The sequence below is a fragment of the Boleophthalmus pectinirostris genome, unplaced genomic scaffold (assembly GCF_026225935.1).
Source record: "Boleophthalmus pectinirostris isolate CB_2022bp ecotype Guang Dong unplaced genomic scaffold, ASM2622593v1 HiC_scaffold_6, whole genome shotgun sequence".
Taxonomy (NCBI): Eukaryota; Metazoa; Chordata; class Actinopteri; order Gobiiformes; family Gobiidae; genus Boleophthalmus; species Boleophthalmus pectinirostris.
Genome location: NW_026571447.1, coordinates 3,555,938 through 3,583,909, shown reverse-complemented (window position 1 = coordinate 3,583,909; position 27,972 = coordinate 3,555,938). Strand labels below are relative to the sequence as shown.

The 27,972-nt window shown below is 42.5% G+C and overlaps 2 protein-coding genes and 1 pseudogene across 13 annotated transcripts in view; 1 reads left to right on the top strand and 2 right to left on the bottom strand.

Moving 5' to 3' along the window:
• LOC110163986 (NACHT, LRR and PYD domains-containing protein 12-like) overlaps window positions 1-27,972 on the bottom strand; it is a 65,896-nt gene that overhangs the window by 23,948 nt on the left and 13,976 nt on the right. The gene's annotated exons all lie outside the window — the stretch shown is intronic.
• Window positions 7,779-19,088, bottom strand: LOC129411901 (ribonuclease inhibitor-like). 2 transcript variants are annotated; one of them, XM_055164246.1, is made up of 6 exons: window positions 18,964-19,088; window positions 17,603-17,825; window positions 17,012-17,170; window positions 11,879-12,055; window positions 10,819-10,995; window positions 7,779-10,092 (listed from the first exon to the last, which is right to left on the bottom strand). In XM_055164246.1, the coding sequence occupies exons 2-6, from the start codon at window positions 17,746-17,748 to the stop codon at window positions 9,666-9,668; spliced, it is 1,086 nt and encodes a 361-aa protein (XP_055020221.1). In that variant the 5' UTR covers window positions 17,749-17,825; window positions 18,964-19,088; the 3' UTR covers window positions 7,779-9,665. The 2 variants fall into 2 exon arrangements, with proteins under 2 accessions (XP_055020221.1, XP_055020220.1); XM_055164245.1 differs by having other exon boundaries at window positions 17,603-17,828; window positions 18,964-19,086.
• Window positions 25,082-25,197, top strand: LOC129411960 (5S ribosomal RNA; annotated as a pseudogene).

The window sequence follows — 27,972 nt, the reverse complement described above, 5'->3', positions numbered from 1 at the left end:
GGTACTTTCAGAAGCTCAGAAAACACCATGACAGGACAAGCCCTTACACGGGGATTCACCACTGAACATAACTGAAGTGGCTGAAATAAAGAAATGTATCTCTGATTATTCACAGTATTTATCCTTTGGTTACATATTGTCTGTAGTCTTCTGACGGTGCTATGAAAAAACAGTCTAGAGTATAATACTTATCTCCCAGGTTAACAGCTTCACTAATGAATCAAAAGTTTGAAATACGGTTTGGTCAACAGTAAACAGTAAAAAAATAGAAAAAGTGTGGTGTACTGAAACTTTTGACCGGTAGTGTATATCAGTGTTTTTTTTATAAATCTATCTCCGTTTGATCTGGTTAAACTGTTCTACACTTAAACAGCTCACCCACAGTTTAAGAACCTCTTCTTTAATCACACTTCCACTGGCACTTTATTAAAAACAGCTTCAAAGTGAATCGAGTGGGTTTTTTTTCCACGTTCATCACATTTACAGTTACATTCTCTTACTGGTTTTACAGTGATATTTAGCCTCTGCACATTTACAGGCCATAATGAATCTGATCACACTCGACAAGTGTCAAACCTCCAGTCCGAGAAAAGACAGAGACCAAGCTCCATCAAGACTGAGATGAGACCAAATGTGCTCAAGTCTGAGACGAGACCCAGACCATAAACTTAAAAAAATATATATTTATTTATTTAATAGGGACAGTGCATATTAACTTTAATGTATTTACACGGTCCCTATTAAATAAGAGTAAATCTGACAGATTATAGCAAAAATGCTAATTTCCATCTGTACTCCCTCAGCAGGAAACACCACACATTTAACAACTAAAACAAACAACAACAACAAAGTAAACGTGTCCACAGTCTGTTTTTCTTTAGCCAGTTTCAAGTAGGATTTGAAAGTGTCCAGTGTTGGAGTCTCGCTTACTGATAATGGGAGAATGTTCCAGAACTTAGTGCCTCTGACTGAGACACACTTTGTCCAAATGTGGTGCGTCTGTGTGGAGCTCACAGTTCCTCCGGGCCGTGGTCCTAGTTCCCACTGACAGTCTTTGTTTTAATAAAATCCTGTAACGGAGGGGGTCAAGTCCATACAGAACTTTATATATAAAACATCCATATTTAAAATCAACACAATTATTACAATTAAGCAAATACTTATCTAAAATAGTGCAGTGATGAAATGAAAATGGTTTCTTGTCCAAAATTTTTACAGCTTTTTTGTTAGGGTTTGACTAGAGGGACCCAAAAGCAGAGCCAGAACACTGTCAAGATTTAAACAGTTTATTTATTATTTGTATACGGAGAGACCTGGACAGAGACAAATGCAGGTGAGTCCAAAAGTTCACCGAAACAACAAACAAAACAGATATATTTCCAAGAGGCACACTGAGCACTACCAAACAGGACAGAATGATCTGGCAGAGCCGGTGATGAGAAAACCAAGACTTTGTACAGAGACTCATGAAGGAATTGATTGCAGGTGTGTCTCATCTGCTCTGGGAGAAGCCACACCCCCTGTCACTCTCAAACTCTGTAAAAAACAAAGAGGGACGGGGAGAAAACAGAAAAAACTAAATCCTAACATTTTTTAAAAAGTGACTTGACTGGTTTGAGTGTTGTGCCAGCAGCAAGTGACTGTGTGTTTATGCAACACTCTGTATGAGACAGAATTGAAATGAAATGTGACCAAAAGTTCCTCGGGACACTGAAATGTCCCAGTTTACACCAAACATGACCAAACTGTCCTGGATACAGACAGTGGGTTATATAGGAGTTATAATGGATTATAATGAACTAACAAATCCATCCACACCACGACACGGTGACGTTATCCCTCACATACTGTCCGGGTCAAATTTGACCCGTTTTGACTTTCAACAGTAGAAAAAATACCCTAAGCATCATTCTTTTATCCTGAAATTTGATTACTTTTCCTAAATTTTGCCAAAATACACATAGATGAAAATATTTTAAAATGTTATACTTTTGTACAGGTGCGACAAATTTTGTGACACTGAGGCTGTTTCGGGTCAATTTTGACCCGTATCTATTAAGATGGATTTTAGCTCTATCAGTGCAGGTCAAATGAAGCAAAATGGAAGTTATAGAGAAACTTGAAACTGTGAAACTGCACAGACCATGTTTGTGTGTATTTTTTTATGGCACAGTGGTGACAGAGTTCAAGAGGTCACTGTTTTGAGATTCCCTCATGCCCCAGGTTCCCAGAGACAGACGCCTGTTGGTTTTTGAAGGGGCAAAGGAGAATCTCAAAACAGTGAAATGAGTGATCATCCTGTTTATGGAGCACATTAGAAACACAAGTCAATCAAGAAGGAGAGAGATCTTTTCTTCTAAGTTTGAGTAAGTTCACTCAGGACACCACAGTCGTCTCGTACATGTAAAAGAAGAACAAGAATGTCATTCTTATGAGCACATTACATATGGCTGCAGAGGTGAGCTCCTGGGAGCTCCATCATCATCATCATCATCATCATCATCAGCCATCATCCTTGACTACAATGCCAAGAAAAGAGGAGTGGAAAACCTTGACAAAGTAACAGGCACAAACAGCTGCAAGAGCAGAACCTCCCGCTGGTCTGCTTTGCTGGCCCGCTTTGTCTATGGAGTGAGCTGAACCTGACCTGGAGGCCAAGCAGGAGGAACTGGAGGAGGTTCTTTTCTGGAGGAGTTTGGAAAGGGCCTTGTGACTCCCTGTTTTCAAAGGAGACACCAGCTTCTCTCACAGCAGCTTCAGCAGCGTTGGTGAGACCAGTGCAGTGATCTGAACCTGACCCTGATCAAGAAGTCACACCAGAAACCAACACAAGGACACAGAAGAGAAGGAGATACAACTTTAACCCTGCAAAGAAGAACTGCAGAACAGTTATAACCTACTGCAAATGTGAGAAACACAGAAACACAGTCCCACACACACAAAGTTTCCTCCCACTGCTCTGAATGCACTGACTAGTTTGAAATAAGCATAAGGGCTGCAGTGGATAAACATGAATATATTATAAATTCCAACAGTTCCAGAATATTCATGTCATTTCCAAATGCAATAATATATATATAAATCATAATGGCTTTTATGTTTTCAGGTGTTTTGTAAAACAGGACTATGATACATGTGAAAGTAGATGTTTTTCTACAAAAATATGCTCTTCCTGTTCTCAGAAACATTGTATTTATATATTACACATATTTATTAGGACAGTCTATTTAGTCATTTTAAATAGATCTGTAGTTCAAAATTTGTTTTAGACACTTACTATGAGGGAATTCTTGGTCCAGGTCAAATTTGACCTGAACCATACTGTGAAGGCTTCAGAAATGAACAGTATGTAAGGATTATACTCACAGGTAAATATACATACCAAGGTGTTGCCTGTAAACAAGAACATTAATTGATGTTGGAAGCTGCATTAAAGTGTAATGTGTAACATTTCATTGACTGTGACGTCTGTAACCAGGACAGTTTGGTGGTGTTTGGTGTAAACTGGGACATTTCAGTGTCCTGAGGAACTTTTGGTCACATTTCATGTGAGAAATGCAGCTGAGATGAAGGTTCAGACTGGCTGCTGATGCTCGCTGTGGCTGTAGCAGTAAATGTTTTAATCTAAACATACAGAGAACCTGATATTTGCTAATGAGCCCTGGGATAATGTTACGTCTGATGTTCACCAACTGGCTCCACTCTGTTTCTACTAAGATACAGGTGCAGTTTCCCGTTCAGAGGAGGTGTTTCTACACACAATATCACACAGCAGCGTTTGGTTCAAGAATTCAATGTGGCAAGACAAGACATTTTACAATAGATTTTAATTAACCCACTTGTTGGTCGCTGTTGTAGCTCCTTGTTGTGCCATTACTCTGTTTTTACTCTGCTACAAACTTAAACATGCACAGTCTTGATCTTGATCGATGTTTCTTCTGCTCGATAAATAATGTCTGTGAAGTGATGATGTATTTTTGACAGTAAAGTCTCATCTGTGAATTTGTATTCGTACTGATGAAAGTGTAATTGTAAATTTTCATTTCGTAATTGTAATTCTTGACGTCGTAAACTTTTCAATTCGTATTCTGATGGATAAAATACACACATAATCTATTTTATGTACGACTGGACTCATTTGAAAGTTTACAAATGTTTATTTTATGCGCAACTACAGCCAAATATGCACGGATTTCTATTCTATGCACATGAATATTTTTGAAAGCTTTCTTTCTTCATACCAAGCAAAGTAACACTGTGGTTAACAATAAAAACACACCTATGGAGAAATGTATTTCAACCTTCCAAAATGTGCTGTTATGCTCTTATATCAAAATCCTCCTGAAGTGACCAAACAAACTTTTATGAAAATTTACTAAGGGTTCTAAATGCATAAGTTGCCGTTTCCACCTCGTGTTACTTATCTTCAAAATGTGCATTAAAGACAAGATGATAAAAATGCAACTAATGATGGCAGTGTAGAACTGCACCATCTTCTGGGCTGACAGTTTGTCTTTCCTCAGCTGCCCTCCACAGGAAGTATGTCCTCTGCTGGGTCTTCTTGATGAAGAGGTGATGAGGGATTCAGTCATGGTGATGGGGCAGGGGGGCCATGTCCACCATCATCTCCACTAGAGGTGTGCATTGCCATGAATCTGTCAATACAATAAAATATGTATCATGATATACAGTACATGTCATGATATGATGTATCACAGGTATATCCTGATATTCAGTCAAAGGATACTTATTGTGATGTATCAATAATTATTTATAATGTTATGGTAAAGTACACTTTTACAAGAACAAAACTGTATGAAATAAAGTTTATTTATTTATTTATTTATTATTGTGAGAACAGTAAATGTAACTTGAATTCCAGTAACCATTTCAGAAACAAGTTGGATGCTGGTCACACTGGTCTCTTGAAATTACTTATTATTTTACTTTAGCTTTTGCAGATTCAACAGATTCTTAGAAAAAAAAAAAAAATTATAATAATTTTGAATTTGTAAGAAAATTAAGTGCAATCCAGATTCTTCTTAATACAATGAAAGAGCAAAATAAAAATGTCCATGCATTACATGTCCATAACATTATTTTATTTTTTTATTGAAATTTAATTCAACTCAGGAAGTACAATATAACCAGTAGTAGCCAATGTGTAAAATAACATGTAATGCCTACAGGAACAAGGAAATATAATATGAGAATTTCACTTTCTTTTAAGATTCTTGTGCAGAAACACAAGCTGATCAACATGCCCTGCTTTTAAGACACTTTTTGGGGATGTTACAGAGTCCCCTGCAGAAGAGAAAAACCCTTTCTGAAGGGACACGTATACCTGGGATACAAAGGAAATGCCTTGCAACCCCTGCTGCATGAGGATACTCATCTTCCACCAGTGGAGTTGATCCCCACATCCTTGAATCAGTTTATCTCTGCTTTGGCTGCATCATGTGCAGATTTTTGTGTGACATTCTCTCTTGCAGAGGGAAATGTTCCCAGAAGCTCAAGACAGATGTTGCCCAGTCACGTGCTCTGTGCCCAAAGTGAGTGAATTTGAGTTTGAGCCTGAGTTAGGTGCTGAGTTAATTGTTTATAGTGCTATATTACATTTATTGTACCTTTATTGTTGCACACAGTGTGGTTTTTGCCGCCATGAACCAGACAGAAGGAGGACCGGCACATGGGGACCATGGGGACTTCACACCCATGTCCAGAAGTGCTGGCCCAGTGAGGAGAGGCGACACTTGGTGCAAGAGTACCACCATTTTCATGCACTCTTCACATGCTCCCAAATATGTTGATAAAGGTAGCCAGGCCGTTACTTCTCCCAAAAGAGCAAAACCTCTTGAGCTCCAGTGCACGCCTTTTGCCCATCTGCTACTAGCACCGGTAGCACTCAGGCTATTCCCGCTGTGGGCTCAAGCCGCTCTCCTACTCTCACTCCACACAGGCGGATCAGGCTAGAGGGCATTAGCTCCAGCCGGGGCCACAGCGGAAGGCCAAAAAACTTAGCGGTCAGTTGGAGGGAGCACAATAGTGGTTTGTAAGAGTCCAGAGTTCCCCAACCCACCTACCACAGCACATACAGCAGGTATAACAGGCACAAGCCCTGGACTGGGTGTCACCCAGATGAGCCAGGCCCCCACCCCTCTGCTAAGCTCTCATGTGATGCACCACTGCGAGGGCGACGCCCCAGTGGTTCTGCACAGACACCGCAGTTCTCACACCGCCACCATAAGCAACACTGTCAGTTTGGGGAACATAACTGGACATAAATGGGTGTTTCTTGCCTATACGGGGAACACCTCCTACAGGAAACACCTCCCGTCTCCCGTTTGAACTGTCACCATCCTGTCTAACTTATATGTCAAAGAAAGCTAACAGTGACATTAGCACTGAACCCATAGACATATAGTAAAAGCAAGAACTTCAAATTTAAACACTAAGCTGTCACTGAATGTCATGTAGTAAAAGCAGGAACTTCAAAAAAATAAAATAAAAATACTTATGAAGATAACCTCCTAACACGTGTTGCCACTTTGTTTCGACCATAGACAGTTTAGACTTTTATTGAGAAGAAGTGAAAAAGCTGACTGGTTGATTACAGGAACACCCATCAGGGGCCATTCTGTTGCACGTCTGGAACGCCCATGCTGCAAACCGACCCTCCTCGCCAGAAGTGCCAATGTGGACTGGTTCTTTCTTGGAGGACTTCTGGCCTCTCGACCCACTGCAGGACTCCTAGAGAACAGGTGGGCCCATTCTACCCCTCAGTCATGGGTGCACCTGGTTGGTCCACTTTAGAGATCTGCGCAGGACAGTTTTAAGTCCTGCTCCCGCCCGCTCCCGCACTGTGCAGTCCCACTCCGTCGTATGGGAGGGGGGACGGCCTGCTGCTTAAACTGTTTTTATTAATGCCAAATAAAATATCCAGCACAAATTATGCATGATAGGCTTACATTCATCATTTGTATATTTTACTTTACACTCATATTTAGTTTTCAGGACTGTAAATGTGTCCCGCGCCGCACTGTGGCCCACTTGCACCCTGGTTGACGAGGATGCTGAGGATGCGTTCCAATCATCGCCCATCGCCCTCCTCCTTTCAGCAGCATTCTCTGCACCCAACCAGCAAGTGATGTGGATGCTGCAGCCCTTCAAGAAGAAATATCATTGCTCCTGCTCTGCAGTGCCACTACAAGAGCTGGATACTATGGAGATGGCAGCAGGGTTCTATAACTGCCTTATCTCTGTCTGAAGGAAGTGTCCACCAGCATTCTGATCAGAACTGAAGAAGCAGCTTGGATGAACTGCAAAATGATTTTGACCTATATAAACATTTGTCTAGTTGACTAAAATGGAATTTTTCCTTTGCCATGGATTGTACCTGAACGACTGAGAGATTCTACACACGTTAGCATGTAAAATAACTTAAAATAGATTCTTTTTATACCTGAAAAATTAAGAAACACCTTTGAATTCTATTTCTTATTTATAGTTTACGTACAGGGAATGCCTCCCATGAACTCATTACAACATAGTAACATGTCAGCCAGCTGAGTTTGTACTGTGTGTACTACTGCACAGGACCTTTAGGGGCAACGTCTAGTTTTCAGTTAAAGGGCCCAAACTAAAAATACACAATCGGCAAATAGACAGATCAGAACAATCATTTTAAAAAGAGTTGTTACTGGAGGTGCAGCAGTTAAAGTTCAGGAGGGAAAGTACGCAGCCCGAGATGATAGAAATCATGAACCTGGAGCCTGGGATAAAGTCAAAGTAATTTATTTTTACACATGCAAAAGTTGGTTTTCCCGTTAAATTTACTTTCACACAAAGATAGATAAAATGGTGACCTATGTACAGTGGGCAAACCTGCAAAACCATAACAGTCACTGCAATCAGGTAGAAATAAACATTACAAATGGAATTTAAGGGGAAGTGACCAGAAATTTTTCAAATGAAAATGATTTAAGTGCATAACCTCTATGTAAAACATTGTAAAATTAACTTTGATCCATAAACTCAAAATAAACTAAACCAAATGCACATTTTGCATTTAGTAGACATGACACAAAATTGTACCTGGTTTAAAGACATAAAGAGGGGATTTTTATGCTAAATCAACTTTTTGTTTGTTCCCTTATCAAAATCATGCTTGAACTGGTTTTCTCAGTCATTTGTGTATGGTTAAGTAACTCTCCAGAGCACTATTTGAACCCTCCTGTGCCAGAGGGAAGCAAGCCAAACCTCCAGGTTCATTATGAGATTTACAGAGAAAAGATGCACATCTGTATCCACAGTTTGTGTAGAATAAGGGAGAGTTATTTTTCTGACACTGGGAACTGCAGTAACAACGTTTATGTCAGTAAACACAATAAACACATGAATAAACTCACCAGCTCCACTGCCATTAGAACTATTTTCCACATCTAAGTATAATGAGTTTGCAGTTTTCTTTAATGACAAAGTTCAGAGCATCAAAAGTGGCATCAATTCCACAACACAAATAACAAGCTGCAGCCACAGAGACACTTTGCACCTGTAACTGACAAAACTGTCTTAGAGGTCGTCACCAGTCTGAGTTCATCTACTTGCTGCCACGACGTGTTACCACTAGATTTTTAAAGTTCGTCCTCAACAGTTTACTTTCACCATTCATTCGCATAATTAACATGTTTAAACTTAAATCTGGAACATTCCCAAGAGCTTTAAAAACTGTGGTGGTCATCAAGCATCTTTTAAAGAAAATACCAGAGTGCTGGAAAATTACTGACCCATCTCAAATCTGCCGTTTCTAAAGAAGCTGAGCGGAAGTGATGGTTAAACGTTATCTTAATATACAGAAAAGATGTAAAGTAAAGACTCTAAAAGTTAACAGTGAAAAACAAAACCAAACAAAACAATGTGTTATTATTTATGGTGGTCTAGACTGTGTCTGTGTTTTTTCACTTGCCCGCTTGGGTAACTAGTTAGAGGAGAGCACTTCCTGGACAAATCTTTTAATTGCCCCGGACTGGTGGAAAACCGTTAATGTCGAGCCCAGCTGTTTGTTATTGCCCAGTGATACTTTGCAGCTGATGTCATCAACGTTCTGAACGCACTAAATTAGACTTAATCTGATCTTTAACACAGTCTGACTAGAAAGCTGACTTAGTTGGAACTACAACAGGTGACTTGGTTGAAATTACAGCAGCTGAGATGATTTGTGTATAAACAAGTTAGTTAAGTCTCTGTCGTAACTGAACTTAGTATCTCTCACTTTTTTCTTGAAAATCAAACACCTAAACAGGACAACAGGAATGCTCATATTGATGACAGGCTCCTGAAAATGTGTTGTTTAAATCCATTTGGTATTTATTTTTTCTTGAGTGTCTTGAGTCTTAAAAGATTTTGCAGTTTTTGCTAATGTGTGCATGGTGTGACCCTGGTATGTCCCTGGACACTCCACCTTACAGATACATGCAGAACACCCCCAGTCTGATGTCACTCAAACTCTGAATAGAAGTGTACCACTACCCCCTCTTTCATGTAAGGTGAAATACAATGTGTACTACACAGTCATGTGTTTACCAGTCATAATATAAATAAGCATCATCTGAATCACTGTCATCATAGTCATTGTTTACATCGTCGTAGTCAAAGTTTACACCTTCTTAAAAATCATCGTAGTCTTCATCATCGTCTTCGTCATCGTCTTCGTCATTGTCTTCGTCATAGTCTTCGTCATAGTCTTCGTCATTGTCTTCGTCATTGTCTTCGTCATAGTCTTCGATATCGTCTTCGTTGTAATCATTTGAAATGTCATCATCATCATTTAAAAAGTTGTCTTCATCTTCATCCTCATCTTGATCATCATCCTCATAATACTCATCATACTCATCGTCATAGTAAGTGTTCTCATACTTAAGCGGTATAAAAGTAATGTCCAGGTGACATTTTCCAATGCGGTCAAGGTCCTTCTCGTCAGAAAGAGGATCTCCATCAACAGTCAAGCTCAGCTCTTTTAGTGACGATGACTCAGACTTCAGAATTGTTTTAATGGAAGAGAAACTGGATCTTGATATTTTGCAGGAATTGAATCTAGGAGAGAAATAATAACATTGAATATGTTGTTAGAAACATAAAAAAAATAAAAATTACACCACAAAGCACAGCAAATGTGCTGTGCAGACAAAAAGGGAGTACACCTGGCTAGCAAAGCAAAGAGCATTTAGCTAATGTGTTGGGCACTAAAATGAACTATAAGCTATATATAACTATATTTGTTTGCACATCATATAAAAATTATGCTTTCATAAATTTTTTGTCATGCTCATTCTATCTAAAACTTGTTCCATTAGCATTCTCACTCCGCTCTGGTGTTTTAGTTGGTGATGAAATGGTTCATTCCATAAAAGTGTTTACTCTGGCAGATCTTCGGCCACATATGCTGCAGCACCCAACCTTTACGGTCCCTCTGCAGGAGGGGTTCATCACCTGGTGAGCCTGGCTACCTGACAATCACATTCCAGCCCTGGCCCCCAGTCTGACTCCAGCTTGTTTTGTTTTCTGTACATAGGAGATATGTGAACTTCTCTTAGTCTAATCTTTCACCTGCCCCCTATTTGCCAAGGAAGACCCTACCCCAGCGAACAGAGTGCCTAGGATCATTCAGGTATGCAAACTTTGCCATCATGTTAAGTTGGCAGTTCAAGGCGGAGATAAAATAAAATTTACAAAAGAAGTGTTTCACAAAATGTATTATTTTATTAATCAAAAGAAAGAGCACTTTGATCGATATTTGATATACAATCATGTTATAAATACCTCAGTTTTTCCAGTTGACAGTCTGGACTCTGCTGAAATCCACACAGATGCTCCACTCCTGAGTCCTTTATATCACTGTTTTCACGGAGGTCCAGTTCTCTCAGGTGTGAGGGGTTTGACTTCAGAGCAGAGGCCAGAGAGGAACAGCTGGACTCTGACAAACTGCAGCTGGACAATCTGAAAAAACAAACAAACCAAAAAACACACCAGTACAATAGCATCTATCTTTTCGGGGTCAGCCTTATCATCGGAAGACCCTCTAGTCAGAAAAAAATCCATGTTCAGCCTTTATCATCAGAAGAGGGTTAGGGTTAGGTAATGATAAGGGTGTAATCTTCTTTTCGTATAGAACCGTATACGATGGTAGCTACATCATTAATAGGCTAAAACAACAAAGATCAGATCCTCATGAAGTAATTTTTTTTTTTTATATTAGATCAACAACATGAAAGTTCAGAGGTATGGGTTAAAATAGGCTTTAGGTTACTGTTTGGCAAGAAATGACTATATAGTTAAGCTTAGGATCAGTCTGTAGGAAATGTATGAATACTCCCAAAAAGGGTGAAACCCAAACATGTATATTAATGCGTATTAATGACTTTGCTAACAAGTTATGGACCCATCTCATCTTAGACAGCAAATTTACTTACAGCAAACACATGGAAAAAAAAAAACATGGCGCCAAGAAGCCAGTGGGTAAACATGGCTTGTGGTGACAACAAGAAATACTGTAAGACAAGTTTTTGGGTCACCTCCAACTCAGGGGGTTGGAAAGACAAAATTGTACTCCTGTACCTACTCCAGAAAATGAAGACGACACTGCGAGGAATATCACAGATGACAAGAGCCTCTTGCTGGGAATGCGCAAGGTGGCAGAAATATTATAAAGACAGTGAAAGGTGATAAACGTTTATACCAATGGAGAATATCACTGAATATGTCATGAGAGGGTGAGAAGGGCTGACCAAGACCACAAGGAAGCAATTTAATTTGGCTACAAGCAACTGAACCAAAATCCAGGGAAAGGAAACCCTGAACATTTTAATAAACTGACACTGACCTGAGAGTCTCCAGTTGACAGTCTGGACTCTGCAGAAATCCACAAAGATGCTCCACCCCTGAGTCCTTTATATCACTGTTTGCACTGAGGTCCAGTTCTCTCAGGTGTGAGGGGTTAGACTTCAGAGCAGAGGCCAGAGAGGAGCAGCTGGACTCTGACAAACTGCAGGACTTCACTCTGAAAATAACATGTTCATGTGTGTCTAAAAACTGTTGTGATGGAAATTTATGAGTATCTGTTTTAGGTAAATTAATGAGATTTCTCCCTGAGACCCAGAGCAGTCATTAACATATCTGAAGCTCAGCAGACACAATTGTCATCACTCTCCAGGAAAGCCTTTGTCCTCCAGTGTAAAAGTTGATTAACACATGACTGAACAGATGTGACTCTGTGTTTGTAATGTATGATGTTTTGTCATTCTGTTATAAATACTCAGAGCACAGATGCTCTTGGGAGAGACTCTCAGAGAGACTTGCTTGAGATGTTGAGAGGTCCATAGCTGTTGTAACAAAAATAAACATTTTTGTATTTGATAAGTCATCAAGGCTTCACAAATATATTTTTATCATTCATCAATATGTAATTTCCACAACACTGTTTTGAAACCACATGACTGGTGTGCATGTTGGTGCATTCTGTCATGCCAGAAAACACCAAGATGAGAGTATATAGGCTGTAGGGACTGAATCATAAATCTCATAAATCAATAAAAGTCATTCAGTCCTTACCTTAAACACCCATTCACCTGTCCCTCTCATGGAGTGTGAGATTGATAGGCAAGTCAAATACATGAAAGTTATTTTATTTATTAAAGTTATACATTTTTTTTTTTCTCATTTGTTAAATGCTAAAACATGAACTGGAGGCTGGAGAATGGTATCATACTTTAATAGAGAAGCTGACTAACTGACATTCATTCAGTCGGAACAGAGAGGTCCAGACTTCCCTTGCCAATAGAATCATGTACTGCAGCTCTCAGCACTCAATGGAAAGTATAGAACTGGTGCAGTGTTCTGTGACCAGGCCAAAAAACTCCACTACTCCTCCTGAATCTGGAGTTGAACCAGTGGCAGCTGGTCAATAGAGGGCACAAGTGTGTCATACTCCCTAACTTGACCTATATAAAATAGAAAAACTATAAAGTTGCTATTTTATATTAAGTTATATGTTTAATATTTTGTTTAAAATTGAACATGTATCTGCATAGACATATTTTTATCATGTTAAAAGTGCTCATATTACTTTATTTGAGTCATGTGTTTGGAATTGAAGTGTGGTGGGTCCGAGCGACTTAATGGAGGTCTATGAGAGAGCCTGAAGTCTTGAGAAAATGTGACGTCATTACGTTGCTTCTGCCCATTACTTTACATTAGCCCTAAACTACATCTTGGGGGCATAGGGCGGGGGCGACCTGAAATCAAGTGATTGGTCTGAATAAACATGAACACACATCTTGACCTATTGTGGTTCAGCTGCTCTGTCCCGTTCAGTCGTAACGCTCCACTGAAGCATGTTACTGCTACAGGCTCATGAATGGAGAACTACTATGGCTCTTATTCTGATTCCCACACTGGCTAATGGCGGCTAGCGACTTTAGCTTAAACCTCCACACAGTAGAGTGCAAGAGAGACCCGCCGCCAGGACCCAGGACCCACTCGCTGCCGGGGCTCGGGCAGTCGCTCACTGCTCTATTCGCCTCTGCCTGCTTGTTTCTTGGCATAAAAATTTCACTGGGTGTAGTGCACAGAGGGCATACGTCCACCTGGTGCCCTAGTGCTAATATGGACTGGTGTAACTTTCAGATTTAAGTGGGAAGTGGGATTAAGACTAATTTTACAACCAGCTCCTGCACTCGGCTCCTGGACCTCGCGTCACGGACCAGACTGGACCAGGATTTGGACCAGTTTCATCTCTTCGTATTGGACAATACACTTTTTGAGACAGAACCAATGGGACAGTGGACAGAGGAAACACTCTGCTTCAGTCTCTGGAGAAGGTAAGAGGCTGGTTTTTCATTAGTTTGGGGTAGGGATGGGCATTTGATTATATTTTCTTAATCAATTGTCAGGAACATTTATGATTGATTTTCAATTAATCATTAATGTTTTTATATAAAAATTACTTTACAACATATAAACCAGAACCACTCTAGAGCTAGAGCTTTGCGCAAGTCTCACAGAAACAAAACTTAAAACCGCATGGCTAATTTGCATAAACTAAGCAAAGAAAAAAAACAGCTCTTGTGCGCTGATGTGGTTCAACTTCTGTTGGATTAAAGGACATGACTCAGTGAAATATGAGTGATCTTTCAGTGACAGAGGGATGTTGATGCTAATGGTGAGTCTGTTCTTTTCATATATCGTGTTGGAGATGGTTGATGAGGCCGCAACTCCAGTGTTTGCGCTGTCAGATGCAGCTTCATATCCTTACGCTATGCTAGGGTGGCCATATTTCTGTTTGTCAAAACCAGGACACCGTACAGGGGGTGGGAGGTGGGGTCTCATTGAGGTGGGGGCATTGAGATACTCTCACCTGGCAAAGCTTTTTAATATTTTTCGTTGTCCTGCTGAGCTTTGAGGTCCCTGGCACCACCACTGAACACTGAACCATATGTCCCTGCTTTGCACACTGTGCACATGGCCTCCTACTTGTCCCAACTGGGACGAAAAGCGGGGAATTTCTAGTACAAGTTGTCATTAATTGCACATATGCTCTTCGGCATGTTGCAGGCTGACCGACTGTTTGTCTGCTTGTTCCTGAGTGCACAGCGAGCTTAATGGCCTAATGAAAGGTAATGAAAACCCAGACATTTGCATCACCGGACATGTCCGGGGAAAAACGGATGTTTGGCCACCCAACAACCTATATTCGGTTTGTCGATTAAAAATGAATGTAATCGACTAAATTCTTAATGATCAATTATCGATTAATCGACTAATCATGCCCATCCCTTGTTTGGGACAAATCTGAGCACGGAGTCTCACAGGTAAATAGTGTTATAGTCTTATAGTTAAATAGTGTGTAAATGAGCTGGGGGGTGCGATGGAGTTGCTCAGTTTGTTCTGTTGTGTGCTGTAGGAGCGGTGCTGATGCCGTGTGTTCTGTTGTGACCATAGCCTCTTATTGTAGTTTTGCTGACATTGTTGGGGATGGGTGTGAGCGCTGTGTTACGCTGTGTTGTTGGGTCTGGCCATGAGCGGTGGATCAGGTTGTGCTGCGTAAACTTGGGTAAACTTGCGTAAAACTGCGCTTGACTGTGTTGTGCTCTGATAGTTCAGCCAATAGTGACCAAACTGACTGTTTCTGTTTCATTATAATACTATATAGCCTATATATAATACATATATGAATAAAATATATTTATAATTTTGGCCTTGGTGTCCCCCCTCCCCCAAAAATTACATCACCAGCCACCACTGGGTTGAACTATCAGTCGGACACTCTTCTCCAGTACCTTGGCTTTACTGGGGAGGCTGAGGATCCCCCTGTAGCTGGAACCATAGACTGTATTTATAAATGGACATAGCTAACGTGCTAGCCACCACATTCCAAAAAGGAAGTTTGCATGTGGCTCTTCTGGCTCGTTCTGTCTTTGGCTCCCATTGACTTTGGAATACTGTGGCCCCTCTCTCTGTTATTGCTGCTGTGAGCCTCGTCATTTTGGTCTTAAAATGTTTGTATTAACCTGCTCTACATGATCCTGGGATTTTTATTTCACTATTTTATCCATTTAAAAAAATTCTATTCTCCAGGGTGGGGCCCCAGTAATGCCATTCCAGGAAATGTAACAAACTTGATTTAGACATTTTACATTATTACATTTGTACCTTGAAAATTCCAAACTTTAGCTCATATATGTAAAAATCATTAAAGACTAGATGTGAGATCAGTCAGTTGTTGAAAATGCATTATGGTCTTTGTTTTGCCTGTAGTCACTTCAATTGAATTTTGAGCGTTCTGATGACATGGAACTTTGATGGGTCTATGGGATTCACTGAAAACTCACACTTTAGAGCAGGACTTTAAAATGACAGATACACCTACAGCTTGTCTAGTCACTGGTTCTCACAGATTTGAGCATGTTACCTCTATTATTGAGTCCAAGCACTGGATCACTGTACAATGTCATATTGACTTTAAAATGTTGTTAATTTTCTATTAAAGCTCTTAATGGACTAGCGCCACAGTATTTGTCTGAACTCCTCACTCCATATTCCTCCATTCCCCAGAGCCCTGTGCTCTGGGGAAAGAGCCCTGCTGGTTCTTCCCAGGCCAGGACTCAACCGGTCACTAAAGGGGACCTTCTCTGTACATATTCCCTCTTCCTGGACATTAGACAGATTCAATGCCTTTGGATTTTTAGGAAACAATTTAAATCATCCAGAAAGGCAATAGGCATTGAGTAACTTTTGTATTTTCTTGATTACTGTGTTCTATTCTGTTGTGACTTTATGTGAAACACTTTGGAACTTGTTTAGAAAAGTGCTATAGAAATAAATATTATTACTTTAAGGTAAAAACAGTGGTGGGCTAATTTCTCTCCAAGCTAAAGGCTCATTAATGCTCCACTTTTGTATGTAAATAGATCTGTGCATTCTAAACGTAATAACCATGACTGCATTTATGCTTCCAAATGTTTCTAAAGACAAGGCTGCATTTGCACAACCACCAGAAACTCATCTGTTGGAAAATAATCTAGAAAAACGAGATGAGGGAAGCATTTATTTGCTTTGCAGCTGGTTCTAGTCACGTTTTAAAAGTTTAGCTTCCATTGTGGAGCTGTGTTCCCTACTTTCACCAGTGGTTAACTCGTGTACTGCTCCATTGCTAAGATTCCACATGTTATGTAGAGACGACCAGACTACGGACAGAACAACACACAAGAATGGACAGAAGCCTCTATATATGTGCGTCCAGAACGTAGAGCACAAATGAGCCTTAACTCCTCCTCTCAGAACGGTGTTTAGGTCAGTCTCAAATTTTACACCTTCATTCCTAAAACTTTGTCTAGTTGACTTTGTTTTACCTTTTTTGCAAAAGATGGTTCAATTTATGCAACAGTTAAGATACTTATGCTGTATAATTTCTTCATAATTTCACTAAGTTTAGTCAATCTTCTATGTTCACAGTTACCTGAGAGTTTCCAGTCGACAGTCTGGACTCTGCAGAAATCCACACAGATGCTCCACTCCTGAGTCCTTTATGTCTCTGTTTTCACTGAGGTCCAATTCTCTCAGATGTGAGAAGTTAAACTTCAGAGTAGAGGCCAGAGACAAACTGCATGACTTAATTCTGAAATAAAATATAGAGGTTTAGCCACTAATCTAAAGACAGTTTCTAACTGTAATGTAAGTCCATTTGCTTTTTCTTGTTGCTATCAATGCTATCATTCTATTAGCCCTGAATTCAAATGTCAGTGTAAAACATAAAACAATCTGAAACTGACTGACTGAACAACTTAAAGATTTCTACTGATGCTTTGAAGTCAAGTCAAGTGGAGTCATGGCATGTCCCAGCCTGTTTCAAGTCATCAGTCATCATTCCTGTCCCCAGAAGCCCTGGATAATTAGGCTTAATGACTACAGGCCTGTAACCCTGAAATCTGTAGTCATGAACACTTTTGAACCTATGGTTCTGTCTGACCTCAAGTCCATCACTCTCCCCTCCCCTGGACCCCTTTCCTACAGAGCAGGTCTGTAGAGGACGTGATAACCCTGACCCTACCCTTCATCCTGTAGCACCTGGACTCCTTGGGCACCCTTGGGCAACCTGCCCGACACCAACTGCCAGCGTGTGCGGTTGGAGAAGAGTTTCAAGGACACTGTGCCTATCAGCACAGAAACTCCACAGGTCTGTGTTCTGTCCCCCATGCTCTTGATGCTACATCAACTGCTGGACCTCCAGACACCACTCTGTGAAGCTGATCAGGTTTGCAGCTCATCTGAGTCTACTACAAAAGGGATATAGAACGCTAATTATTTCCTGTTATCTTATATCTTGGGCCATCACGCGTTGATAGGGACCAACCTCAACTTGACCCCGTTTGGTCTTAGGACCCAAAAAAACAGTTTTTAAGAAAAGCTATTCGCGAAATTATGTAACTGTAAATGTTAAGGTACTGTAACTGCGTACATGGTCAAAGAACCCTGAAATTTGACATGGTGTATCCTGACACATGGGGGAAGCTAGGAGAAAAATATTTTGGGGCTTGTTGCCTTTCTACTGTCAAATATCACCCTCAACATCCCCCAAAAGACAAAAAAATGTCTGTCCGCTTGACAAATTGTCATCAGAAATGATAATTTTCAAGTATTTTATTGCATATATCACTGCCTCAAATGTACATGAAAAACTTTCCAAGTTTCTAAGTTTCAATTTAAGCCCAAAATGACCTTTGTATCTAGAGGGAAACAGCTATTATGACCAAAGTTCTTCACTGTACCACAAACAGGCAGAAAGCAGAACTTTCAGGCTTTACCATTTCATATGGGATTAAGCAGGATTTTTTTTATAGAAACAATATTTGAAAAGAGTTGACTTATGTACTGCTGTACTAATAATAATAATAATAATAATAATAATAATAATTATAAATAATATTATTATTATTATTATTATTATTATTATTATTATTAGATAATAATAATAATTTTGAAAAGCAAACTGGTCCAGATTCTTCTCAGAATGGTTGATTTGACTGAAAATAAGTGGGTTACAGATTTCCATTAATGTTTCACATGCCCATGAGACAGAAGCTGGACAAACAGAAATCTTAATCTCCTAATCTACTTGCTACTGTATATTTTGTGTTGTATATCAAAGTAACATTTTTTTTTTTTTTTTTTACTTACTACATGCCTTTATTTCTATTTTTGATTGGATATTATTTATTATAATATATTACATTATTATTATGTGTTTACAGATACATCATAATGCTTTGGCATTATGATGCATCCTAATTCCTAGTTTGTGAATTTTGACAACCATTGCAATAACAGATTGAATAACATTGATAAAAATGTTTATGTTCTCAGTGATGCTTATGCTTTTAAAATGAGTCATTCTGCTATGTTCATAATCACCTGAGAGTTTCCAGTCGACAGCCTGGATTCTGCAGAAATCCACACAGATGCTCCACTCCTGAGTCCTTTATGCCTCTGTTTTCACTGAGGTCCAATTCTCTTAGGTGTGAGGGGTTTGACGTCAGAGCAGAGGCCAAAGAGTAACAGCTGGACTCTGACAAACTGCACATTCCCAATCTACAAAAGAATAAATGTCCAAATACTTTTAGATGTGTTTCTAAAGGAACCAGGCCTGGGACCAAACTGACTGAGTGTGCATCCAAAATTTAAAGAGGTGCAAAGACAATACATTGTCATTAAGTATCAATATTTTATAAACCTCAAGTGAAGGAGCAATGCACAGGATCAAAATACAGTATGAAATTGAAATCACACTTTAGTCCAAAGCTTTATCTTGAATTTCCAGCATCCTTTTGTTGCTGGAAATCTGCTACTTCTATTGTATAAAGTTCTTTTTTTTTTTCTAGCACAGATTTCGATTTTGACAATTATGATTATTTAAAAATGTATTCATTATATACGTACAAACAAAAGTTTATATGGGTTTCCTTCATAGAGCCATGTGATGCTTGTATTGCTCCTTGTGCAGTCAATTGATTATTTTACAGCCATTCCCAAGTTTGTACTGCCATGGCCCGTCTATTGATGCAAAGATCACCCAGGGCTCCCTTAAAACTCATTTAAATTACATTTAATAGAATATGTGATGTTAAAACAATACATACAATACATACATATGTGGCTTTATATTAACAGCATATTACCTTTAAACAAATATCTTTTCAAACTATTTTTCTTTCTTCCTTGTCCTGTGGACAACACCCTGCTATGCCTCTGGCCCCACTTCTGGTCTGGGAGTAGATACATTTTGGTATCTACTCAAGATTTCAATTCAATTAAATTCTTTATTCTCATTGTCATATAAATTAACAGCAAAATTATGTAAGAGCATCATACAGAGAGCATAGTATTTTAAAAGTGCATAATAGTGTAGAGCACCTGACACCACCATGTAAAGATTACACTCACTATGTGAACATTAGAATACAATACTAGTAATAATATCAGTGCAGTAGCAAAGAGACATATCAAGAAATCACAACGAGAGAACCAAAAGAACTGGGACATCAAAGACAAGGGGGTATCCAGTCAGATGTGTGTTTAAATGTCCTGTTGCAGCAATGCAAAGTCCAGTTCAGTTATTGTAATGGGTGGATATGGTTTACTGATCGTACTCTCTTCAGACAGCGGGTGGTATAGATGGTACTAATCTCTGGTGGTCCTAAAGATTTTCCTTGCTGTTTTTCCCACCTGCTGGAGTGCCTGCTGATCGGCCTTAGTGCAGCTGGAGAACCACACTAGGAATCCGTATGTCAACACACTGCTGATGGCACAGTTGTAGAAGTTGTTGTAGAAGCTGGTGCTCTTCAGTTGCCTCAGGTAATAGAGCCGTTGCTGGGCCTTTCCTACTGCTGAGGCAGTGTTAATGCACCAGGACAGGTCCTCAGTAACAGTCAATCTCAAGAATCTAAAATGTGTCACCCTCTCTACCACCTCGTTGTCAATAGATAGTGGAGGATGATTGTATTGTCCTTTGTGGTAATCCACAATAATGTCCTTGATCTTCTTTGCATTTAATACCAGATTGTTACTAACACACCATGATGCATGTTGCACCTCAGTCCTGTAATCCATCTCAGTGTTGTTGTTAATGAGTCTGAGCACTGTGGTGTCGCCGGCAAATTTAACAATGAGGCAGGAGGGTGGAGAGTCCCTGCCTTAAGTGGAGGAGTTCAAGTATCTCGGGGTCTTGTTCACGAGTGAGGGGAGGATGGAGCGTGAGATTGACAGGCGGATCTGTACAGCTTCGGCAGTGATGCGGTCGCTGTATTCGACCGTTGTGGTGAAGCGGGAGCTGAGCCGAAAGCTGAGGGGTGTCTGGGTGCTCCCTTAGAGATAGGGTGAGGAGCTCAGTCACACGGGAGGAGCTTAGAGTAGAGCCGCTGCTCCTCCACGTCAAGAGGAGCCAGTTGAGGTGGCTCGGGCATCTGTTCCGGATGCCTCTTGGGCGCCTCCCTTGGGAGGTGTTCCAGGCATGTCCCACTGGGAGGAGGCCCCGGGGAAGACCCAGGACATGCTGGAGGGACTATGTCTCTCGGCTCGCCTCAGGGTTCCCCCGGAGGAGCTGGAGGACATGCCTGGGGTGAAGGAAGTCTGGGAGTCCCTGCTTAGGCTGCTGCCCCCGCGACCTGGCCCCAGATAAGCGGACGAAAATGGATGGATGGCAGAGCAATCATGGGTGAACATAGTATAGAGTAGAGGGCTGAGCATGCATCCTTGGGGGGGGGGTGCATAGGTGTTCCGGTGCTTGAGATGTTGCAGTAGTGAGTGGAGCACAATGGCAATGGCATCCTCTGTGGACTGGTTCTGTCTGTATGCAAATTGGTATGGGTCAAGTGTTGGTGGTATTGTGCTTTGAATGTGTTTGATGACCAGTCTCTCAAGGCATTTAGCAGGAATGGAAGTAAGTGCCACAGATCTGTAATCATTTAGACATGAGACATTTGACAGCTTGGGGATGGGTACTATTGTAACTGCCTTGAAACAGGCAGGGACCCATGATGGAGAGAGCGATGTGTTGTAGATGAAGGTGAAGATGTCTGATAGCACGGCTGTGTGCAGCTAAGCTGTAGTTTATGATGTCATAGATCTGTGCTAATGCTATCTAAGCATTTGCACTCAGTGGGACATAAACAGCAGAGATGTAAACAACAGTGAACTCCCTGAGATAAAACGGCCACTTCACCCACATGACTTCCACCTCTGGGCTGCACAGTTTACGTTGGTACATCAAGAGTTGTTAATGTAGATGCACAATCCCCCAGTGGTCTTCTTACCAGAGTCCACACTCCTGTCAGCTTGGTAGGCAGCGCTAGCTCAATAACAACGTCCGGAGCGGTGCCGTCCAGCCAGGTTTCAGTGAAAATCATGCAGCAACAGTTGTAAATAGTCCGCTCTGCTGCCATTTGTAACTGTACCTCATCCATCTTATCGTGGATAGAGCTGACATTTGAGATGGTAGGAAGCGAAGGTTTGAACGAGTTAACTTTTTGCCTGGTCAAATGCCCGCTCACTTGCCCCTCTTCTGCCGCTGATCACAGTGCCTTTTTTGCTGATCTCCTGTAGTATAGATCACGGGAGTCGGGCTTATGATCTTGGGAGGGATGACATACTCATCCGACGTGTAGTAGTGTACTCCAGTGTTTAGGCAAAGGAGTTCAGAGTGACTGTACTGAAATGCCACTGTGCCTAAAGGCAGTTGAAGGCGAGAGCCTTAGAGACCGGATCTCCGGACATGGAGACTAGCTTTGGGGACATGGAATGTCACCTCATTGGGGATGTAGGAGCCTAAGCTTGGGTAACAGGTTGAGCGTTACCAACTAGATGTAGTCAGCCTCACCTCTGCACACAGTTTGGTCTCTGGAACCCAAGTCCTTGAGAGCAGCTGGACTCTCCATTTCTCAGGTGTTGTCCGCGGGGAGCGACGGCAAGCTGGTGTGGCCTGCTCATTGCCTCACAGTTCAGCCACCATGTGTTGGAGTTCACCCCAGTGAACAAGAGGGTTGTGTGCGCCTTCATGTAGGGGACAGGTCACTCACTGTTGTTTCGGCCTATGAGCCGAACAGCAGTGCAGAGTTCACAACCTTCTTGGAGTCCCTGGGAGGAGCACTGGACCGTGCACCGATCAGGGACTCCATTGTTCTACTGGGGGACTTCAACGTCCACGTGGGCAATGACAATGACACCTGGAGAGGGGTGATTGGGAGGAACAGCCTCCCTCATATGAACCCAAGCGGTGTTCTGTTACTCGACTTCTGTGATAGTCACAGTTTGTCCATAACAAACACCATGTTCAAGCACAAGGGTGTCCATTAGTGCATGTAGCACCAGAACACCCAGAGGTTGATGATCGACTTTGTTGTTGTGTCATCTGACCTCCGGCCGCTTGTCTTGGGCACTCAGGTGAAGAGAGGGGCAGAGCTGTCAACTGATCACTACCTGGTAGTGAGTTGGGTCCACTGGCGGAGGAGGAAGCCGGAAAGACCTGGCAGACCCAAGTATATCATGAGGGTCTGTTGGGAATGTCTGGCAGAGCCCTCTGTCAGGGCAACCTTCAATTCACACCTATGGGAGAGCTTCTCCGAGATCCTGGGGGAGGTTGGGGACATGAAGTTTGAGTGGGCTTTGTTCTTGGCCTCCATTGTCAATGAGGCCGCTCGTAGCTGTGGCTGTAAGGTGTGTGGTAATCCCTGAACCTAGTGGTGGACACTGGAAGTAAGGGATGCCGCCAGGCTGAAGGAGTCCTATCAGACCTTGTTGGCTTGTGGGACTCCTGAGGCAGCTGATGGGTACTGGCAGGCCAAGCGTGCTGTTTGGTCGTAGGGGCAAAAACTCAGGGTTGGGAGGAGTTCGGCGAGACCATGGAGGAAGACTACGGAAAGGCCTCAAAGAAATTCTGGCAAACCATCCGACACCTCAGGACACCTCAGTTTGATGTGTGGAGGGAGAGCTATTGACGTTGATTGGGGATGTCGTTGGGCTGTGGAAGGAATACGTTGAGGATCTTCTCTATCCCATCGTCACGTCTTCCAAGAAGGAAGCCGAGGCTGGGGACTTGGAGGCGGACTCATCCATCATCCTGGCTGAAGTCACTGAGGTGGTTGGCAAGCTCCTTGGTGGCAAGGCTCTGAAGTTGGATGAGATCCATCCTGAGTATCTTAAGTCTCTGGATGTTGTGGGACTGTCTTGGCTGACACGTCTCTGCAACATCAAGTGGTGGTTGGGGACAGTACCTCTGGACTGGCAAACTAGGGTAGTGGTCCCTCTGTTTAAGAAGGGGGACCAGAGGGTGTGTTCTAATTACAGCGGAATCCTCTTCAGCCTCCACGGTAAAGTTTATACCAGGGTACTGGAGAGGAGAATCCAGCCGATAGTCAAACTTTAGATTCAGGAGGAGCAGTGTGATTTTCGTCCCGGTCATGGAACACTGGACCAACTCTACACTCTCCATCGGGTGCTTGAGGGTTCATGGGAGTTTACCCAACCAGTCCACATGTCGTACACGTGTTTTGTGGACCTGGAGCATTTGACTGTGCCCCTCGTGGTGTCCTGTGGCGCGTGCTCTGGGAGTATGGGGTTCAGGGCCCTCTGCTAAGGGCTATCCGGCCCCTGTATGACCAGAGCAGGAGCTGTGTTCACATTGCTCTGCTCGGCCAGGGCCGCCCTTTGTCACCGAGTTCTGTTTATTGTATTTATGGACAGAATTTCTAGGCGCAGTCAGGGCCCGGAGGCGGTCCGGTTTGAGAACCACAAGATCTTGTCTGATGTTGTCCTGTTGGCTTTATTGGGGTTTGCAGCCGAGTGTGAAGCAGCTGAGATGAGGATCAGCTCTTCCAAATCCGAGGCCATGGTTCTTGACAGGAAAAAGGTGTCTTGCCTTGTCTGGGTGGGTGGAGAGTCCCTGTCTCATGTGGAGGAGTTCAAGTGTCTCGGGGTCTTGTTCACGAGTGAGAGGAGGATGGAGTGTGAGTTGACACGCAGATTGGTGCAGCGTCTGCATTAATGCGGTCGCATTGTTAATCAGACTGTTGTGGTGAAGAAGGAGCTGAGCTGAAAGGCAAAGCTCTTGATTTACCGCTCAATTCTTGTTCCTCCCCTCACCTACAGTCATGAGCTTTGGGTAATGACCGAAAGGACCAAATCACGGAAACAAGCGGTTAAATGAGTTTCTTCCTCAGAGTGGCTGGGCACTCCCTTAGAGTATTACGTTTAGAGTATTAGAGCACATTATTGTACACCTCAGATTCATGTTAAAAAAAAATTATAATAATAATAAAATAAAAAAAAAATAATTAATTTTCAAACTTAAAAAAAAAAAAAAAAATGCTCAACCAACATTTTTTTAATTTGTATTTAAATATTTTTAACCCTTTATTTCTCAACATTTTGTGATAAAGTCAAATATAAAAAGTGGAATATTTTCAATTCAGCTGATGCAAGCTGAATTTTTTTGTTGATGCTTGTTAAACCCTGGTGTATGTGAAAGATTAGTAACAACAAAAGTGGCCATACCGGCTTGTCAAAGCCTGATCCCGTCAGATCTCAGAAGCTCAGCAAGTCCGAGCCTGGTTAGTACTTGGATGGGAGACCTGGGAAAATCTGGTGCCACAGGGGGCGCCAGTGGCAAAAACTGTTGTTGTGTCCTTAGGCAAGGCACTTCACCCACATTGCCTAGTATGAAAGTGGTGTGTGTGTGAGTGATGGTGGTGGTCAGAGGGACCGATGGTGCCAGTTGGCATGGCAGCTGCCCTGCAGTCAGTCTGTCCCAGAGCAGCTGTGGCTACAATAGTATAGGGTGACCAAATGTCCGTTTTTCCCCGGACATGTCCGTTTTTTGCATCCTGTCCAGGGTGTCCAGGTTTTTTTTTTAAGTGATGGAAATGTCTGGGTTTTCATTACCTTTCATTTAGGCCATTCAATTGAGCAGCTCTCGTAGCTCTCTATAACTCAGAAAGAGCGAGCAGACACAGTCAGACAGCCTGCAACATGCCAGAGTGCAATGCGCATTTAACAATGACTTGAACAAGAAATTCTCCATTTTCCGGCCCGGTCGGGACAAGTGAGAGGCCATGTGCACAGGTTGCGAGGTGAGACTAGCTCAAAGTCGAGGCTCCACCCCCCCACCCCCGGTAAGGTGTCTGGGTTTTCACAAATGGAAATATGGTCACCCTACAATAGATTACCACCACTGGGTCTGGAGTGACTGAATAATGCTCTGTAAAGCATCTTTGTGACAAATGTCTGTGCAAAGTACTATATAAATTTAAAATTTCTTACTTACAATTACTTAGTTGCACTCATAGTATTTTTTTTTATATTTTTTTAGCAAAGTTAAATACACACGTTGAGGGAGCTATGTACAAAAGTGTGTCCATTAGAGTCCATTCAAATCACAGTTTTTATACCTGCTGTAATAAGACATTGTAAAATCTCCACTTTTCTTTACATCCTCTAAACCCTCTGGCTTTAAATTAATATATATATATATATATATATATATATCTCACTCTGGCTCAGTACTCAGGCACCCTGAAGAAACTGCTTAACCAAAGGATGACTACATGCTGAGTAGCGTCCAAAACCGCCATGACCTGCAGTGATGGCTACTGCAAACACCATGAGTGTTGCTGCAGCTCGACCCTTGTTCAGGAGTTTCTGCAGAAACAACAATATTTCGCCAACTGAACAGGTGCTGGGGTCCAGCCCATGGCCGTTGCATCAGGTGGAGAAGAGCTGCCAATGGCTGATATATGCTCTGACGCTGGAGCCAGCCCTAGCGCTTTGAATGGTGGACACCACCTCCGGAGGAAGACCAAGGCCAACTAGTCTTCCCCTTTCAACTTTCAGACAAGGAGTCTCCTACTTAGAAGGGGGTAGGGTGCCCCCTGCCTATACTACCGCATCTGGTATGTCAGGGAGAGGCCACGGGTCCATCACCGCCATTGCTGTTTGTGGCTACAACCAGGATGTGCAGACCCTGCAACCTCACTTCGTGAGGCAGGAGTCCTAGGAGACACAGCGGCGGATAGACGTACAATAGGCCCACGTGCCACAGCCGTGCGCTAGAGTGTTTACCCTGAGTGGTGGCTCGTCTGACGATCTAAGTGAGAACCAGAGTGGGCACTCTGCATTCTCTGCACTTGTGAAAAGATCGACTTTGGGGTGACCAAACCTGTCCCAGACCTGAAGCACTATGCTTGGTGAAAGGTCCCATTCGTCTGGCAGAAGCCCCCCTTGGGACATCCTGACTGCCCTGATGTTGTGTACTCCGTGTACATGGCATGCTGCCAGGTACGAGTCCACCCATAGCAGGATCTCCGCTGTTTTCCGATACAGAAGAGGAGACCAGTGTGAGTGTGTTCATGTAGGCCACAACCGTCATGTTGTCTGACCTGACATGTTCCCCTTGTAACCTGGGGGCAAAGTGCAGGAGCACCCTCTGCACTGCTACCATCTCCATCAAGTTGATGAAGATGAGGCACTCCCAAGTGCCTTCTATCACCAACTGGGTCCCTTCCCGAGAGTCCCTTCCCACCTGGCGAGTGAGGTGTCTGTGGACACCTCCATGTTGAAGGTGACCTGGGGCCAGCCAGAACCTGAGGTCCTCTAGAGCTGCTCACTGAGTCACTGCTCTCTGCCTGTCCCTCGTAGGGTGCAGATGGAGTCGAGTGAACCAACGCTGGAGTCTGTGCATGTGCAGCAGACCCAGGCATACCACTGGATGGGCAGAGTCCATCTTCCCCAAGACAGACCACACTTGGCATCATGGGACTGATGGAGCGGCCATCAGACTCGCAGTCAGGGTGAGTAGCACTCCGCGTCTCTCCCTGGTGAGCCGTGCATACATTGTGCGCGAATCCAGCTCCAGGCCCAAGTAAGTGGCTCGTAGCACACTCTTTTCTCTGTTCAGCACAAACCCAACCTGGAGATGTGGTGCAGAATCAGGGCTGTGTGTTCCTCCACCTTGTGACGGGAGGATGCAAGGACCAGCCAGTCGTCGATGTAGGTCAAGAGCGGAATGCCCTGTCGACATAGGAGCTCCAACACCACCTCTACCCATTTGGAGAAAGTGAGAGGGGCGAGGGAGTAGCCGAATGGGAGACAGTTGTACTGGAAGCAGCGGTCTCCGATAGCAAATTTGAGAAAACATCTGTTTCTGCAGGCGTGATTGATAAGTGGATTAGCCAATTAGGGCTGACAAGCTGGTGTCAAGAGTAGAATAGATCAAAGAGGTAAAGTATCTTCAAAAAATGTCCACTTTTTATTACAGTGGAACACTCCAGGACGACAAAGGGATTACACCGACATTGACATGATATTATTATGGCACTGACCTCAGTGTCTCCAGCTGACAGCCTGGACTCCTCAGAAACCCACACAGATGCTCCA

Bases quoted from the DNA above. Each gene is read 5' to 3' on its own strand.
- LOC129411901 (XM_055164246.1), bottom strand. From the start codon at position 17,748: ATGGGGGACAGAACACAGACCTGTGGAGTTTCTGTGCTGATAGGCACA. The intron at 17,171-17,602 runs GTAGGGTCAGGG...ATTTTATTTCAG, and splicing joins CAGGTGCTACAGGATGAAGG to AATTAAGTCATGCAGTTTGT. The intron at 10,093-10,818 runs GTATTTATAACA...TTTCTCTCCTAG, and splicing joins TGTCAACTGGAAAAACTGAG to ATTCAATTCCTGCAAAATAT.